Below are 19,118 nucleotides of genomic sequence, written 5' to 3'. Positions count from 1 at the left end.
GAAGGTGACCTTCCTGCAAACCCCTATGGTGAAGCAGCAGGTCCTTGGGACAGAGGGGACATGGGGACGGGCTCTGGCCGGGTCCCCTCGTGTTGCTGGAAGCACTTGGACTTGCATTAAGGATGGTGTGATCTGGGTTGATGATACCCTGCTAGAGCACATCACCCACCACTTTGTCATCCCCAGCGGGGACCAGGTCTGGGTGTTGAACCCCACCGTGTGTTTACCATATTTAAAAAAAATGTATTTGTTCTTTTACCATGGCTTCTCTTTCGCTCTTGCTTGTTGCTCAGCTTGATCTGGTGGCTTGCATGGTTACCCCATGGTGTCCTCCTCACACCTTGGCTGGCCCCTGTTTGCACCCAGCGGTCACTCTTTGTTGCTCCCATTTTCTCTCTGGTTGAAACATCAGTAGGAGCTTCAGCCTCAATGTAGGATACTGGCTTAAATTTCAACCTTTTGCTTTCCCAAGGTACCGGCCTTCCCCCTTCCACTTAGGGATGAGCAGCAAAAGTCCCTTCAGTGGGAAATGAGGTCAGAGCTGTGCTCACCTTCAGCCCTTTCTTTTGGACCTATGAAATGTAATGTTGATTTTCCTTTTTTTCTGAAGAACTGTGCATGTTATTGACCCTTTCCTGCAAACACAGGAGAGAACGGTGGGATTGATCTCGATCGCTGGAGTTCTCTCTGTAAATCAGGAGCTCTGCCTGACGATGTGGTCTGTTTGGGTAAGCGTAGTACAAACTGCTAAATTATTAAGGGTTTTCTCAAAGCATTGCTTGTACTTGCATAGAAACGGCTAAGCACAAAGAGTGGTAGAAAAATTGGCAAGACAAATTTCAGTTAAATTATATTGGTTGGGCGATGCTGTCAGTGTACTCAGTGACTTTTTGAGACTGCCAAATGGTTTGGAGAGGTTATGGTAAATTTATGGAGGCTTTTTAAAATTGTGGATGTGTTTTTCTTGGTTCTTCTGGAGCTAAATTGAATGGGAGCTGGAACAGGCTGTTTTGGGAGGTGGTGTTATTTTTGCAGGCTTCTTTTTGTAAGTCAGGTCATCTTCTCTACTACTTTTATGCTAAATGGAACAATACAGGAGTGATTAGACTTCAAACTATTCATGAGGTCTAAGCCAAGTAGTGCGATTTAATCTTTCTTCTGCATATATTTAATATAAGCTGTGATTTCATTCCAGTGTTTGAGCTTTGTACTTGTACTGTGTAATTATCTCTGGTTTTAGCAGATGGCTTTTTTTTAATGCCTGTGGTTTTCATTAAATCTTTTTTTCTATGCGTTATTTGTGTTTACTTTGTGGCTTGAAGATATCTTCAGCAAACATGAAAGGAGTTTCTCTTGATTAGTTAGTTCTGGTTTAAATATTTTCTGAAGCTATAGTAAATCAAATGGTGTAGGCTTTTTCTGCCACTATTTTTTGCTGGAAACAGGGCCAGCAGGTAGCACAGACACTTGTTTTCCATATGGGGGATATAATTAAACACTGTGTTTTGCAGCTGCCCTAGAAATAGCCCACTTGAAGTGGCTCCTTGTCAACGGCGGCTGCAGAGCACAGGTTCACCTCTCATGTTGAACTCAGTCAAACTCCATTAATTTTTACCCAGGCTTGCTAATTTTTACCCAGGTTTGCAACTTTTATCAAGTGTGGCCAGGTCGTGTACGTGGTGCTGTGATGAATTCCCTGAAATTTGGGAGTGTGGGTGAAGAGGAGCCCTTTCGGGAGGCAGTGGGAGGTGTTGTGCTGGGGCAGGACATGTTTGTGGGAGAAGGACACAGATGGAGAGGGGAAAGAGGCACAAAGGGAGGCTTGGCCAAACCTGGGTGAAGAATCTGGGAAGTGCTGTGGGCTGCAAATGTAATTCTGCCATCTCTATGTAATGCTCCAAGTAATAAATAATGTATGGTTGTTAGTTGCATCCATGGACTTTTTTAGCCCTGGTCTGTTGCCTTCAAATTGTCCCTGTTCCTAATTTCTTGAAGAAAGGTTTATAACAGAATGCTGAGCCTCAGCTCACCTTCTGTGGGTACATTATATTGATGTGTGTACATAGGCTTTTAAAATGTGGTCAGTGTAAGAAAATAAGAGTTATCCCTAATGCCTTATTTTCAGAACTTCCGCTTCTGGCAATAAGTGGACTTTTATACAAAGTTGAAAATGCAGGAGGGTTGGGCTACCTCAAAATGTGTAACAGAAATATGTTCTGTATCTGAATTTCTCCATGGCACAAGGAAGGCTGTACCACAGCAGCAGTACTTTGCCCTGCTGTGTGTGCAGCAGAGCGTGTCTGTGGCGGTGATAAAGGTCATTTATTACTGCAGCCTGGGTGCTTGGTCCTGCCTGAGGTGGGACGTGAAGACAGATAGCGAGCTGCCAACTCAGAAAGATGTTCCTGGCGGAACAGCTTTGCTAGCCTCATCTTTATCTCTTCTGATTTGTGTTTGACTCTCTGGCTGTTGTCTTCCAGCTGAGCTCCTTCAGGAGAAATCTGGTTCGGATGCCCTGCTGAGAGGGTGACTCGCTGATGGGTTTGGTTAGACAGTGGGAGAGTGGAGCTTGAAATGTTGCGGGAGAGACCCATGTCTTTGGGGCTGGTCTTCAAGTGATGCAGGATAGTGGCTGTTCTCAAAAATGCCTCCTTATCTCCCTCCTTTTGATTCCCAAAGTGTGTGATGTCCCCCAGGGGGCTGCTGGGAGCCCATCTGGGATGCTGGGGTATGGTGTGGCAGAGAGGGGACCAGGGTCACCTACCAGCATCCCTGAATCCTCCTGGCTTGGTGGGAGGATGCAGTGTGGCTTCCCACCACATGTCCCGAGAGCTCTGGTTCTCCCAGTGCTCCTGCAAACACCACACCTCAGGCTACCTCAAAATAGGTGATAACGTGCATATGGGGGGGATGCAAGTGTTGATTTTCCTAAGTATTTTGGCATGCCTGGCTCTAAACAGCAGAAGTAACTCTGGTTTTTGCTTGCACCAGATTCCTGTGCCCTGTAGCACAGCCTTTGTAAAACCCCACCAGGCATTTGAATTGTATCCAAGTAATTTTTTTTTGACATCAGAATTGAAATTTTTCATGAAAGGCAGTTGAGAAAAGTCATCTAAATCCTCTCCCTGCTAATCTGCATATTTTATAATTTTCCCAAAAGCTTGACAGTTACTCCCTAAATCTCCTCTTAAGTCTCCGTTGAGAGGCATTATTAAGACTTAGCAATCTGTTAGCAACCCGGCGAGCCGTTCAAGGCGGGCTCGTCAAAATCAGACCTTTTAATTGCTGAGCTGAGCCAGTGCATCTCACCACAGGTGTCATCATGGTGTGCACTCACTTTCTGGGAGGTGAAAAAGATGAAGAGACATGGCGTGGCTGCGTGATGGTGTGACACCGAGGGGTGGTCAGGGAATGGGAAATGAAACTCTGGCCTGGTGGGAGTCTGGTTAGACCACAGAGCAAGATCTTCTCCCTATGGTGCCACCACAGAGGGCTCTACGCTGTGGAAGGGGTTACTGTCATCTTAGTAGGAGATGCTTCAAATAAATAACTAGAGGGGTGAAAGCACACCTAGGAGCTGGTGGTGATGACTTCTTAGAAGAGCAGAGTAGTGGGCTTGGTTAGCTAACAACCCACACTTAGGATCTGCTTTCTCTTCTTCACTTGCTCCAGGTTTTTCATGGTTAACTATGGGCAGCCTTGCAGAGTAAACACTTGTGCATGTTTTTCCAGGAATATTTTAACCAGAGTTTTGTTGCTTCTTACCAATGTGTGCGTTTGGCAAACCCTTGACTCTGCTCCTTCTCGCTGCTCTGCTGGCTCCGCAGGCCGGGGAAGCGCTCAGTTCCCCCCTGCTCTGGAAGGATGCTCGCCAGGTTGTGGATTAATAAGGCTAAGTGAAGTATGAACAGTATCTGCTGGTGTTTTAGCAGCCGTGCTGCCTGCTAATGCCCTTGAACCGTGAACGGTGACAAATGTCTTCCCTGGTCATGTTTTAAAATCCAAAACCTTAGCCTGACCCAAGGCCACTCTTTCCCTGCCCCCCCACCCCCCATCTGCTCTTAGTGGGCATTTTAAATTCACTTTATATTTTCAAGTTCAACCTTGCAAAACCCTTCCTGGTGCCAGCCAGTTCTCCTCCCTTGGCTGCGAACATCTGTGGTAGGAACACTTTGTTATATGCAAGGATCAAAAAGTAAATTTTTGAACTATTGCACAGTTTTGTTTCTTTTGAAAATAGCCTTTTCTTATCCACCTAGAACCTTGTGCATGCTGGGCAGCCCAGGGCTGGAAGCTGATGGAAATGGAGCTCATGGAGTTGTCCTGTCCAGCTAAGAGCCGTTTCCATGGCTGCAGGCACCAGCAAGGACCTGCATTGCCTCTGCTGTGCCCCAGGTTTGCAAGTGTCTTCAAATGAAGGTATAGGAAGGTGGAAATCTGCTATTTAAGAGTTACATTTAAGTAGAAGAGCACCATTCACTATGTTCAGATACCTTGTTTACTATGTGCTATTTTAACACACTCTCCATTGGACTGGAACGATCTATATGTCATTTGCCTGGTGCTGTGACCTCCCTTTGGAAGGTGCAAGTGCTAAGGGGATGGCTGTGAGCCCTGTGTTGTTGGCCACAATTGTCTCTTGTGGCTTCGTGCAAGGGATGCTCTCCTTCCCCTCTGAGTTTATTCTGCTGTGATTCCTGGTTGCTGTGGAGCAGAGGGGCTATCATCAAGCCCCTATGACACCAGTTGTGACAGTGCATTCTGCTTTAAAATAAAACCCCAACACCCTGCATGTCTTTTTGAGGAGTTTGTGATGTGAAACTGTCTGCTGTATTATTTCTGGTTTTAGCTGAGATTTTAAAATAGCAGAAGTATACTTTTTTTAAGCTACATCCCAGCTCTGTATGCGCCAGTGTGGTGTTGAGCCCTTTCGGATGGACTTGAGGGTTTGACAGGAGAGCAAGTGTAAAGGAGCATGCAGTTCCATCCTGGCTTGGGATGAAGAAGAGATGTATAGAGAATAAATTACATTCCTAATAGCCCGAAGTGCTTGATAAAGAGAGATTCTCCTTCTCGCCTGGCAGACGGGCACAGGCTGCACACCCAGGCAGCAGCCATCCCGCCTAGGGCAGGAGCACGGCGGATGCGAGCGATGACCGGCCCTGGTGGGGTCAGTGGCTGAGCGGCGCTGGGGACCAAAGGCTGCAAGCTCAGCATTGCCTTGTTTTTGCTAAACGACCTTACATCTGCCTTTTTGTTCACTGCACTGGGGTAAAGAAGTGAATTTTTGAGGTTCCAGCAGCCTTATTTCCAACAAGCAGCATGGTGCGTTCAGAAGCTGGGGGTTATTAGCACAAATATTCAATTGTTTTGAGCTAGAGGCTAATTTTATCCCTTTCCTGGTTGCCCCAACAGTGTGCTGGGGAAGAGAAGCGGGTTGGTACGCGCACTGTGGTGGTCGGGCACCGGCCGGTTTCAGAAGCGGATGCGTACGTGGCACAGAAGTTCTGCGACAACAGGATCGTCTCCTCCAAGGTGGGCTTGCTCAGCTTCTCTGGGTGCATCGTGCACATGTATCCCCTGCTCGTGGATTCACCCTGATTTTATTTGATGGTTGGTTTTGAAATTGAGAAACTCTCAGTTCCTCACGGATGGATGTAAAGGTTTCTTTGCAAGCGGACCAACCCGGTGCATACCTTATACCACAACTCCATTAGTCTGTTTTTAATTCCTATCAGTCCCAGTGGAGGTACGTACAAATTCCTTTCTTCTAGGCTGGATGAGAGCAAAGCACATGGACACATTGGTTATGTGGGGGTTTTTTGTTTGGTGTTTTTAGTGTTTTCTGGCATTCCCTTTGGGAAGAAAGGACAGGTCAAGTGTAATCCAGCGTGAGACAACAGCAACTTGGATTTGTGAAAGGGAGTGGCAGTTGTTTTATAAATGGACAGAAAAATACGACTCCCCCCCTTTTTTTTCTTGGTTCTTGTTCTGTGCATTTTTTCCTCTCTTGAGATAGGACGAAAATAACCATGCTCTGTTTATCCCCTTGGATGAAAGGGGGAACATTCATATGGTATTAATGCAGCTTTTGTTTATGGTGGAAAACTGTGATGACACCCATCTGCCTTCTGCTTAGCTTTTTTCCGTGACATTCATGAAGCTTTTTCAAAAGATTTGAAGCCAATTCAAGTAAAATATCAAACAAGTGGCATCTGATATTGTCAACACAGCTGGATACATGTTATGTTGCTTAGGATTCATGATGCTCAGCATCAGTTTTACTGTACTTGAGCTGTAAGGGAGTTTTTTACTCCATTTTTTATACAGCTTGGAACTTATTTGGTTTTATGTCTGTGTGCTGAGTTTATACTGGGGAAAAGTCTAACCACATTTAACTCATGTAGCAATCACATTGATGTTTCCCTGGTATGCAAGAAGGTCCTTCCGAGAGGACACCTTCCCCTGTTTCAGTTCCCTCTCTGACAAGTGGTTTGTTTTAGCAGTAATTTGAATTCTTCCCTGATTTATTTTTGAATGTTGTGTTCTTGCTCTTTTTTTCCATTTATATTTGCTAGGCATGGAGACTGTTCTTACCTGACCAGTCTCTTTCTATAATTAAGTGGACATTGGTCTTGAGACTTGGCTGCTTATTATTCTTTGCTTATTCCAGGCAGCCTGAAAGAACAGGTATTAGACCCATTACTTTCCAAGTTGTTCTTAAATTCCTCATGTCTTTCCAAAGCGAATGATTCAGCGGGCTTCTTAAAATGATAATGAAACACAACCTAATAACAAGTTTGTATGGGCAATGTGTATTTTTTTTTTTTTAAAAAAAAAGAACATTCCTTTCCCATTTTGTGCAGATACTGCCTGTTTTGTAGCCCAAGGCCCCAGTGAGCCCCGTGTCTCGGTGTGTTTGTTAGTCCCTGCTCTCTCCCCACAGTACACCCTCTGGAACTTCCTCCCGAAGAACCTTTTTGAGCAGTTCAGAAGAATCGCCAACTTCTACTTCCTCATCATCTTCCTCGTGCAGGTAAGAGCTTTGGTGCCAAGGGTTGGTTTCATTTATGCACTGATGGTGAGCACTGCTTGAACAAGAATTGGGGCTCAAAACTGACTCTGGTGCTTATAAGTGTGGTGTTTTTTGGTGGTTTTTTTGTGTTTTATTTTTTAATTGGAAACTGTTATTGTGACATACTGACCAAGACATAATAACAATTACAATATTTGGGCCTGTCTGAGATGATGTTTGACTGCTGAAACAATTTAAAAATAAAAATCTTAACTTTTTAACTATTAAGATCAGTCAATTGGTGAAAATACATTTGATGCTACAGAGCCAAGATCTAGTTTTTTGTCATCTTTATTACTTCTGCTGCATAACTATGCATTTTCCCAAGTTATATGATATCTTAGTTGTAGTGAGTTTCAAGGCAAGCAGGAGAGATAGGCTGTGCTCAGTAAAATTCAGAAAATGCATAGCATGAGCTTTGGGATTGTGAATCTTCAAGAAGCTGCTCTACACAGAAGAAATAGCAAATTTTATATATGGATGAAGTTCTGCTCTGCTTCGTGGCTTTGGTTAACAGGCAAATCCTGAGCAAACCTGAATACTCATTTTTTTGTTCTGTCGAAGTGTATTGGGGCGGAGGGAGTTCAGGAGAATCACCGCACAGCATTTACTCACCTTTTAAATCCTGTTCTCGGGACTGGGTCTCAGCAGACAAATCTGCTCTAGGGCTGAAAATAGGCATCAAAAACTCTACCCCAGCAAACTAAACGGCACCATGCAGCTGCTGCAAGCAGCTGGATGTTCAGTGGCTTTGCTGGGGTGGCTCAGGTCTGAGGTATCCCTCTCTTCTAGGCTGCGTGTTTAGGATGAGTGTCTAGAATGTTTTATCCTCACAGTAAATAGTTATGGCTTATAGGCATTTTGGTGGCTGCCGCAGAAACGGGGGATCCCAAGATACCGGCCGTGGATGGCTCCTTGTGGCAGTGCTACACGAACGCTGATCTACGCTGGCATCAGCTGCTCCTGCATCTCTTGACGTCGCTGGCATCGCTCCATTTTGTCAGACTGAATTTGTAATTTGCCTTGAAGTGAAGAGACGCCCCGAAGTCGGGATGTCCTTTTTGTGTAGTTGGCCATTTAGTGACGTGATGTTACATTTTATCTATTGACCCTGAAAAACATGGGGTATTCTTGATTATACTTAGAAAACCAGTTGCAGTTTAACTGCTTACCCGTTTTAGGCGCAGGTGTGAGAAGAGCCTAGTTGTTCCTCCTTTTTATTCTGTGAGCACCTCAAAAATAAGGAAGCAACCTTCATGCTCTATTAGAGGAAAAACAAACCAAACTGAATAAAAAACAACCTGACAGCACTAATACACTTGCTGCCATATAGAGTAACTGACTGCCCCCGGGCACTCTTTGTTCTGGAGACATCACTTGCCTTAAAAAAAGCACTTAAGGCCACTCCATTCATTTAAAATACCAAGGGTTATACCTTGAAAAGTGGCATCTATGGTTTAAATGTTAGTGCTTATCTTTAAATTACTTTAAATTAATGGAATTGCCCTATGTGCTGCATGAGCATTGAAGTATCACCGCACCTGGGCAATTGCCTGGTGCATCTGCTCTACCTGCTGCTGAAACCCTTCATCGAAATGTGTGTTACTCCATGACTCCAAATTCAGCTCTTTTTTTAGAGAGAGGAAGTACATGCATTAAACATAGAACACTTATTAGTGTGCTAATGGGTACAAATAGCTATTTCTTTGGTTCATCTATTGCAACCCTCAAAGGAAACTGTGAGTAAACTGGTGGAAATGGCTGACCTGGAGTGAGTATAGTCCAAGAGTGTTTGTAGATGGACCAAGCTAATGGCAGTAAGCTCATTTAGAAGGTGCCAGGAATGAAAAGTGTCCCTTTTGATTGGTGGAGATGACTTCTGGACTGTGGTCCTCAGTCTCCTAAACAATGGGTTAGGAAGAAACTATTAAGTAACAGGAGGATTTTGTCACTTTTAAGTGGATCCAAGTTAAGCAGTCTAAGTCCTAAAACCAGCTCACAAAAGCTTCAAAGGAATCTGCCTTTGTTCTGGCTTGTTGCTCGTGCATCCCTCGGCTTTCCACCAACCATGAAGGGGAAGATCAGTATCCAGCCATGGGATGCGCAGGGAGTGCAATCTCCAAATAAGTAAATGACTTATTCTGGGGACTTCATCTAACATTTGTATTCATACATTTATAGTACAGCATTTGTGTGAATAGAAATGGTATAGTTTGTTTAAACACTTACATACAACTACATCTTTTCCAGTGCAGAAGACTCTCCCGCTGGGCAGCAGGGGGTCCTCTCCCTTGCTCTTCTCAGCTAAAAGCCAAAGTTCCTCTTGTATTCCCAAGATCTGTCCAATTTTTGCAAGACAACTTTTGGCTGACTGGCCTAAACTTCAGTGATGCCACCCCAGCGAGTGACTGTGTGTGATGTGTACATGCGACACTTGACACCAGTCTTGCTCAACGTTGTTCTTCCAAAGTCTGGTTTTACACCGATTTTGAGTGAACCAGGCCTTTGTGTTCCTGCAAATATTGGTTGTGTTTGTCTTTGTTTACCCTTACGCTACTCAACTCATACCAGTTACCTGACTCTGTATCTCTTGCACTTTAATATCTCCAGGTTATTTTCTGTTTGGGTTCAACAGTGCAGGATAATGTTGCAGTGTAGAGCATTTCATAGAGTTAAAAATCTTTGTGCAGCTTCCTCACAGCTGATAAGAGTGGTCATGTCCTTAACACAGCATTTTATGGCCAGCCTAAAACAATAAATATACAGATGCTGCTGTTTGTGAGCGTGCCAGGGAAGTGCAAACAAGTGAAGGGAGACAAAGTCTCTTTGTGGAGACACAAAGCCTTTCTGCTGAGCTGCCCCGTCCCTTTCATCGCAGCCCTCACCATCAGCCTCTCGTGCTCCCATCCTCTATGGGAACAGCAGGAAAAATGGCCAATTTTGTGTGCCCTCGCTTGAAAGGTGGGGTGAGGGCACAGAGTTATTCCTTCCAGTTATGAACCTGTTCTGCTGTTCTTACGCTTTGGGGCAAGTCATGATACAGTCAGAAGAAACAGTGGTTTCCCCCAGCTTGAAGGTTTAATTAGTGCTGAAGAGGTTTGGTCTTTGCAGCGGTGCTGGCTTGAGCCACCACACTGAGCTGGGGGAAGATCCGTCTCTCCTTCCATCTACCCCAAGGCCATCGTGCAGTCTCTGTGCTTAAATCATGTTCTTACCTCCAAATTTCAGAGCTTAAAGACAAAATATGGATTTATGTTTTGCTTAAATAGTCATGTTCCATTCCACCATGTATTTCTTAGGTGATTTGGACAGATGTGTGTTATTTTTAACCTCTGAGTGTCAGTGGTTCAAGACAACTTGTGGGGTCTTCCTTCTTATAACCAGCCATGTTTTAGGGTTCAGATGAGCTCTGTTGTCACAGACAAAGAGGAGGACCTGCCATGTAGCTCAGTGAGAAATGAGGGTGTTTTTCACTTCATGCATTGCTGCTGTCTCTGCCCCATCCTCCTTCCCTGCCTCAGTTCTCTCCTGCACATCCCGTGGTGGGAGCAAACTTGTTGGCACCAGCACATGGAGTGATTCTGTTTTTGGAGCCCATCCCTAGCAGCCTGTTCATCCAGGCCTTTGTTTCCCACCAGTGCAAGGTCAAATTTAGGTTTTAAGCCACTTTTGAAAGGGTTTTTTCCCACTGAAGACATCCAGCAGTCTACAGGAGGAGGAACTGTAGTCTGGAGAAGAGCACTCCTGGGGATGCTTGTGCTGGTCCTTCTCATGTGCCCCTTTCTGTCCCACTCCTCTGTGGGGCTGTGACCCCCAGTGGGCTGAGCACCTTTTTTCCCCCATTACCAGAGTTTTTGTTTCTTCTGCTGCCTGAAAACCAGTTGTCTGCAGTATGTTTTTTTTTCTCTCTACAGGTGATAGTGGACACCCCGACCAGCCCAGTGACCAGCGGCCTCCCGCTCTTCTTTGTCATCACCGTGACAGCTATCAAACAGGTACAAGTGTCAACATGGGGAGAAGAAGATGCTCTTTGGGACGTGTGGTAGAGAAAATGATAAGCACGTATTTTAATAGACTCAGAAGTCACCCAAACAGGCTGGTAGGCTTGGTGAACCCTTCTCGGAAGTTCAGACACATATACCAGTGTTTTTCAAGAGAGGCTGAAAATTGCGTGTGGTTGTTGGTCTCTTCTGCTTCAGCAATGTAAAACATCTCTATATGTACTGTTGTAAGCAAGCCATGAGGGTCAGTAAAGGTTACCGCTGTAGGTCTGGCTTTACTTGAATTTTTCTTCTCTTTTTTTAGAAATGCTCTCTGACTCTTTACAGGAGGCAGAAACATGCTCCAAATATAGCCCATGCTCTGCTCCAATGCTGGTAAATGGAAAGGACAGGTTCTCTTCAGCCACTCAGCTAGTCCCAAAAATATGTAGTCCTCATCTTGTGGTGTTAAAAGACCTTTTTCCTCCCATCATATGCACACATTCCTTTTAAAATTTCTTCTACAGAAGGATTGAGTAATAAAATAAGTTTCTTCTGCAGGGACTAGAAAGGAGTAAAATGCATCTGCTTCAAATCTGGATGTTTTATTCTTTCAGTGAGGACTGAAGAGGAAGAGCCTTGTCCTGCGTTACCATAGGAAAGACTCGCAGGGTGCTAAGTGTATTATTCATATTATCAACCTGTTCTTGCCAACACTGAGAATAATAGAAACATGTTACAGTAGTTTAGCCACTCGTATGCACTGCATATAGATTATTTTTGTGTGTTATTTTAATCTGTTCTGAATCTGTCAAATATGCATATGAAGTTTTTAACATAAATTGATGCAATCTGAGCTACTCTGGTTGATGTTTTGTCAGGCATGAAGGAGATCTGAGGAGTGTTTAGTTTATTCAGTTTTTTAATCCTTTCTCTCCATCCCCGTTTACCCTCCTTGGTTAGTTTACTTGCTTCGTTACAAGTTTGTTGCCCGTTTTTGTGTGACTAGGGGTACGAGGACTGGCTGAGGCACAGAGCTGACAATGAAGTGAACAAAAGCAACGTCTCCATTGTCGAAAATGCAAAGCAAGTGCAGAAAGAGAGTGAAAAAATCAAGGTAACTGTTAACAGAGAACTTGAGCGGGTTTATCGCTGAAGCCGATGGGAACATGAGGGTGTGTGGTGGGAGGTGAGGGCAGGGGAGGAGGATGTAAAGCAGTTGGAGCTGCCCCGGTGTCCTCACTTTTGGATGGGATTGCTCAGAGAGCTGTTCTCAATTAAGGAGTGAAGCTGCCTTTGTCTGATCGCTTTTGAAAAGCTGTCATGCAAACGCTGTACTGGGGCTGACAAGTGACAGATCTGTCAGCGTTTTGCACTTCTCTGGGACAGACAGTCCTCTTCTATTTCCAAATCTCCCAAGGACACCAGGAAAGTACACTAGCTTTGACGTTAATTTATCACACTGCACTTCAGACAAGTACAGAGTCTTTTTTTCCATCAAGATTTAGCAGAGAAATAAATACTGACTGTGCCCTGTGGGTGCTGGGCTGGTTTGACCCACGGGACTGTGAAGTGATGCTCAGGGACCTGTGCTCCTCTTGAACCTCAATTTCCCTTTTAGCCAAGGTGATTTGTCTTAAGCTTTGAGAGAAGCTAAATCTGTAACCGTCTAATAACAACTGAGAGGGCTTTTCATGTAAACGTTTCCTTTTTTTTTCCAGGTTGGAGACATAGTAGAAGTGAAAGCGGATGAAACCTTCCCCTGTGACTTGATATTTTTGGCCTCGAGCAGCGTTGACGGGACCTGTTACGTCACTACAGCGAGTCTTGACGGCGAGTCCAATTTCAAGGTGATGGGGACGGACGGGACAGCATTTGACAGCCGCTGCTCTGGGGCGCTCGGGGGCCTGGAGCTGCCGCTGAAACTGATGCTTGCACAGGGGTGTGTGTGATTAACTGGAGGATGCTCCCTGGAGCCTGTACCCATGGTCACAGGACTCTATTTAGAGCTCTTCTCTCTGTCTGCTCCCAGCGTGTCAGCACCGAGCTTCCCTGGCTATTGTTTGTTTTCCGTTTTGTCTCCAGGAGCCTTTTCTGCTGGTGTTGCCCCAAGTTGAATCAGTCTTTATTGATATGGCTTCACTGCCTTATTGCCCATCATGGGAAGTGTGTTAGTACTCCCTTGTTCCAGCTGCACCTTGTGAGGTTTGGTGTGTTGGTCAATCAGTGCTGCAGCTGCTGCAGCTCCCTTTCCACTACCTGCCAATACCTCTGTTATTTCACCAAGTTTTTCCAGTGAGAATGGGGGCTTTTTGAAGCAGTATGTCTGGATTCATTTGGGGAATTTTTCACCAGCCTGAGAAAAAACATCTGCTCTGGATTTTTGTCTCTCCCTTTCCCTGAATCAAGAAGTAAAATTTAATATTAGTCTTTCTCAGGATAAATCTCATCTTCAGTGTATTTCTTTGTTCATCACCCTCCCTTAAACTAAGAGAAGCAACAACAAGAAACATATATGCATCAGAAGACATGAAAAGTTGGTTGCACTTTTGTTTGATAAATATTTGTACAGATACTAGCAACTGCAGTAGTTTGAGTGGAATACACTTTAAAATGACATGGTTCACTTCAATGCACTCTGGAGTCAGTGGGAATACCATTGTCAGTCTGTTTTGTATTGTATGGGGTCTATGGCTCATCTCTTTATGGGCAGCTGTTAACTGGTACTTGAAATCTTGTGTAGGAGCTGGTGCACTGTACTGGTTCCACGAGTGAAGAGGAGTGGAGCTTTGAAGTGGCTTGAGGCTAAAAATAGATAACCATGTTAAACAGGCAATTGCTTCTTTGTGTCAGGTGTATTATATGCGTGAGTTCACATAACTCTTGCAGAGTCTTGGCTCTTACTAACTCCTGGGTCTGTAAGGGCAGCGCTGAATTTCTATGTTGAGCACTGTGGTGGCTTTTTTTCTGGTTTGTGGATTCTTGTAGGTGACTGGGAGATGTTTCCTGTTTCTTGATGAGGTGAAGATGAATTTGAAGGGGAAGAGAGAATAGAAAAGCAAGTGCTGTTGGGTAAATAGGTCTAACATTAGGAACCAGGGTTTGCTGCTAAAGCAGTGTGAGGGAAGCACACCCAGGTACTCGCAAAACCTCATCTGGATATCTGCGGCCTGCCTGGTGGGAATTTCTTGGTATGTGGGGCATGTCAGGTTGAGGTATGGGAAAGATGCCTGGTTAAGTGAAACTGGAGCAGAACTATAAAAGGGATTTGGCAGGGCTCTGTCTTTGAAGCGCAAATCTGCAGTCATATGTTATCTAAAAGAACATGTGTTTTCTAAGTACGCTAAGGGACTGAGGATGTGAAGATCGTGGAACTGATTAGGAGGCGGCTTTGAAGTATCACTCGGTAATTGCACAGCGTCCATGGTGACGGGAGCAGCGGATGCAGAGCCCCACACCAGGGCTGGGTGTGGGACCGTGCACCGCAGGAGCGGTTTTGAGTTGTGTTTCACAAAAGCTGTGATTTGTACCAGAGACAAGTGCGTGTTTCTATGTCTGCTTTCAATACAAAAAGCCAGGCAGGTTAGCAAAATGGCACAAAGGTAGGTATTTTTAATGTTGTGACCACAGCGTGTGTAACATAACGGTTCCTCCCGGGATGCACAAGGAGGGAAATGCAAACATAAGGAGTGGGGGGAGCTTTTTGATGGATTTGTTTATGAAGACGGATGGAGGCAGCCTGCCGTGCAGCCTGCCGTGACTTGGAGCTCTGAGTAGCTCCTATAAATAGAGCCTGGAAGGCAGCAAAGCGGATCCTTCGTGGGCTTTCCAGTTAATTGTGAGAGATGAACCTTTTTGCAGCAGCTGCTAAAAATAGCTTGGAGTCTGCCAGTGCTCTGCCTGATCCCTGGGCGCTGGAGCTGGTGTCTAATTACCTTCAAGAGTGGGTCATCCCTTGGCCCTGGGGCACCTGCAGCCTCCCCTAGACCCCAGCTGGGGAGGCAGCAAGTGCCTGGGGAAAACCCAAAAATGCTGCTTTTGGTGAACACCTGATCTTGCAGATATCCAGCAGCTCCTCCTTGCTGTTGTTTCTCTTAAGCTTATTGACTTCAGTGTCTTGCTTAGAGATGCTTCAGCTGTTTTGTGGGAGCAGCGCTCAGGCTCGGGTGAGCTGCTGGTGCCTTTGCATGGTGGTATTTTAAATAACGGGGTAAAACACGGTCTGTGTTGCTGGGGACTCGTGGTGACGCTGTTTCTGCTTCTCTGCCCAGACTCACTACGCTGTGCGGGACACCACCGTGCTCTGTACGGATGAAGCCATCGATGCCCTCACCGCCACGATCGAGTGTGAACAGCCACAGCCCGACCTCTACAAGTGAGTGTGGCCCTCCGTGTCCCTCCCGCCTGTCACTGCCTGGTGTTGTGTCCCTGCAGACACCTGAGCATCAGTGATTAAGGGATCTAATAAGTTACAACTCAGCAAAGTGAAAGATGTTTTCTTTTCATCAGAGACTGAAAGGTTTCTTGAGGCAGCAATAAGCTACCAGGCTTCTTCCGCATGAGGATGGCAAAGTTGACACTGCACTTCTTCAGGTCTTGTTTTCTTTGCAGCAAAACCTCCCTGCTGCAACACTTGTCATGGTGTAATGAGCTATTTTTTGTATGCTCAGCTGGTCACTGTGCCTATTCTTTGGCCACTCTGTGTCTCAAGGTAAAATGCATTGGGCTGGATGACTTCCAGGAGTGACTGGTCTTTGTGGTAAAATCCCTTGAAGGAGCTTTGCTGAGGTGGGTGTGGGCACAGTCAGGTACTGCGGCTCCGCTGGTGGATTTTTCTGTAATACAAGTTTCTCATATTTTTTTATTGCAGGTTTGTTGGAAGAATTACCATCTACAGAAGCAACCAAGAGCCTGTAGCCAGGTTGGTCTTGCAGCTGTCTCGCTGGTCCTCCTCAAAGAGGCTGGGCACCTACATCAGATTTCAAGGATCTGAACTTGCGCTGCCATCTTTTGGGAATGGTCATTTTTCTTTAACCATTCCAAATATTTCATTCTTAAGGGAGACCTGCAGTTAATTTCTCTGCTTAGGCTCTTCTGCCATTGTGTGATCTGTTTGAGCCCCTCCTGGGGAAGCAATGCAGCACCGCCTGGTAACATCCCTCCCTGCTGATGGGCAACAAATTTACCAGGCAATTGCAAAATACTGTTTTTTCAAGGGAAAGCAGAAATTTAAGCATCAATCAGAGTGTTTCAGGAAAAAATAAGCAAATAACATAAGTAATCAAAACCAGATGCTGTTACTGGAGTGGTGCTGACTGTGTTTAATTCTGTGGTGGATCTACCTGGACCATAGAAGCAACAGAGGGTCACGGGTGGAAGTTTTAAAGTGAAATAAAAACATAAATGGGTGCAAAATAAGCAATTAGCTTTGGTGCCATTGATTATGCTGTAATGGACAGGTTTTTGATGCTTTTAACATCAGGGTTTTATATAAGTACTGGAACATATTAAGTCTGAACACTTTGCACTGATTCCTCCAAAACCTTGCAGATAATCCCCCATTAAACTCGAAGCTTTGAGCAGCAAGAATAGTCTGTGTAACATGAAATGGAAATGTAAGTGTATAAAGAGAAAAACTTCAAGCAATGCCCAATTTAACATATAAATCAAGTAATCCGATCTAAAGAACATCTATTTAGCTTTATAATCTGTCTCTGGGCTTCAATAATAGAGCAGTTTGAATGTTCTTTGGGTGATATAATGTTATAACTTCTTGTGTGTTTAGGTCTTTGGGTCCTGAAAACCTGTTGCTGAAAGGTGCTACCCTGAAAAATACCAAGAAGATTTATGGTGATCAGTTTTTTATTATTATTATTGACAAATGTAGGTTCTCAGCACTAAATCTAGAGAGGGAAAATAGCTTTCTGCTGCCTGTCTGCCCAGGCTCTCCAGTTGCATTTGGTATGCAAGCTGATTGCATGTTGACAGGGTGAAATCTGGAGATCCTGGTTCTGTCTGCAGTGCTGGCAAGCTGTGCAGGTTGTGCTAAAACACCTCGGCAAGCTTTTCTATTTGCTTGAGATACAAAGAGCAGGGAGTTGTTCCCAGATCCTCTGAAGACGAGCTGGGGTCACAGTCCCAGACGCTGCTGATTGAGGGTGATGGCTGATGTTTTTTCTGACTGTATGTGGTCCATACGCACCTGCTGGGTACTCTGGGATATGTGCAATTACATTACTTAGCAGCCTCGGAGGTTTCTGTAGTTGAACAGTCCTTGAGCAATGCCTCGTTCTTCAGTTGGGATTTGAGTTTCAGGTAAAAACAGATGCCCCTTATGGCGTAAGTGCAGGCTGGGTCCCTCTGGGGCTGCGCGTCCCTTATGAGCCGTGTTTAATTCCCTGTAGGAGTTGCGGTCTATACAGGAATGGAAACAAAAATGGCTTTGAACTACCAAGGGAAATCTCAGAAACGGTCTGCTGTAGAAAAGTGAGTATTTATAGCTGGCAAAAAAATCAGTAAAGCTGTTTGGTTTTTTTGTTTGTTTGTTTGTGTTTTTCCATGGATGACTTGTATAGAAATAATCCCCAAATCCTGCTGCCTTTTGTTTCAGATGCTCTCTGATTGCATAGAAAATCTGTATATTTGATTAAGCATGCCTTTCAAGAAGCTGCATCATTTAATAGCGCTCTTTCTTTAAAAACAAAATTAAGAAATATTAAAATATATTAACTGACCCTGAATATCAGAACTGTCAAAAGCACTTGTTCTGCAATTTCCTTCTCAAAAGTAAGGAAGTCTTGTTCTTGCTTATTTGCACTTCTCTATAAAAATAGCTGCAAGAATTTAAAAAAGAAACCTGTTTTTCAGATCTATCAACGCTTTCTTGATAGTGTATTTGTGCATCCTGTTGAGCAAGGCTACTGTGTGCACGACTCTGAAATACGTCTGGCAGAGTAATCCATTTAACGATGAGCCTTGGTACAACGAAAAGACTAAAAAAGAGAGGGAGACGTTCAAAGTAAGTGGATTAGTATTTCGGCACCTCCTCCAGCTTTATTTATTCTGGCAGTTTTATTTAATCTGACGATGTCTGCTGCCAGCCCTGGGGGTCCTCTTTGCTCGCTGGGAGTGCTGATGTATCCTTCGGGCTCTCCTGCTGTTTGCGTTTCTGTCCTGCTGCTCTTGTGCTTGGTCATGGTGGTGCTTGGGTGGAGCAGGGCAAAGCATAAATAAATATCATATTATAGAAATGCAGCAGCCGATTTAACCTAGATCCTTATCTGACCTTGATCCGTCTTTCAGCTTTTAGTAGGTAAACTTAAACTGCTCTTTGTTTCTAGTTACTTGAGATGGGAATGAGTCTGTATGTTCTTAGGATGAATATACTTGAATAAAACATCGATTTTGTCGCTGCAAAGCAGTGAGAGGTATTCTTGTATTATACTCTCATAGATCTGCAGAAGACAGTGAGATTTTCTGCATCAGAGGAAGATGGGATTTGGCTCTGTATGTTAGCTGTATTCATTTTCAGGTTGTTGAGGTTTTTTTTCTGTTTAACCTTAGAGGAAAAGCTGTCAGAAGCCCCAGAGGTGTGGCTGTAAACTGCCTCTGAGTTATGGCTGCTGGGCACAGACTGCATCTTCTCCTGTTTCCATTGCAGGTCTTGCGGATGTTCACGGACTTCTTGTCATTTATGGTCCTCTTCAACTTCATTATCCCCGTCTCCATGTATGTCACAGTAGAGATGCAGAAGTTCTTGGGTTCCTTCTTCATCTCTTGGGACAAGGAGATGTACGACGAAGAAATAAAAGAGGGAGCGTTGGTGAACACCTCAGACCTGAATGAAGAGCTCGGGCAGGTCAGAACGGGCTCTGTTTGCATCTGCTGGGGTGGAAATGTGGATGGAAATGTTCTCCCTGATAGGAACCCTTGTTGTGGCAGTCCCTCGGGATCCCCTCAGGAGAGAGCTTCAGCCAGCTTGGTGGCACTTTCCATTTAATGTGATTCTACTCGCTCTGCGAAACGGATAAGGTTATAAATAGTGCATGAAAGAGCAGGAATTG

The 19,118-nt window shown here is 44.7% G+C and overlaps 1 protein-coding gene across 1 annotated transcript in view; it reads left to right on the top strand.

Annotated features, from left to right (window-relative positions):
* Positions 1–603: 603 nt before the first annotated feature.
* Positions 604–19,118, top strand: part of ATP11C (ATPase phospholipid transporting 11C) — a 42,330-nt gene continuing 23,815 nt past the window's right edge. Inside the window, 13 exon segments of the mRNA XM_071813572.1 lie at positions 604–639; positions 642–728; positions 5,416–5,535; positions 6,947–7,036; positions 10,990–11,070; positions 12,065–12,172; positions 12,777–12,905; positions 15,327–15,430; positions 15,926–15,976; positions 16,841–16,905; positions 17,460–17,541; positions 17,923–18,073; positions 18,716–18,913. Coding sequence (XP_071669673.1) covers positions 619–639; positions 642–728; positions 5,416–5,535; positions 6,947–7,036; positions 10,990–11,070; positions 12,065–12,172; positions 12,777–12,905; positions 15,327–15,430; positions 15,926–15,976; positions 16,841–16,905; positions 17,460–17,541; positions 17,923–18,073; positions 18,716–18,913 — 1,287 coding nt within the window. The 5' untranslated portion in view covers positions 604–618.

The sequence above is a fragment of the Patagioenas fasciata genome, chromosome 11 (assembly GCF_037038585.1).
Source record: "Patagioenas fasciata isolate bPatFas1 chromosome 11, bPatFas1.hap1, whole genome shotgun sequence".
Classification (NCBI taxonomy): domain Eukaryota; kingdom Metazoa; phylum Chordata; class Aves; order Columbiformes; family Columbidae; genus Patagioenas; species Patagioenas fasciata.
This window is presented reverse-complemented; position numbering and strand designations above follow the sequence as displayed.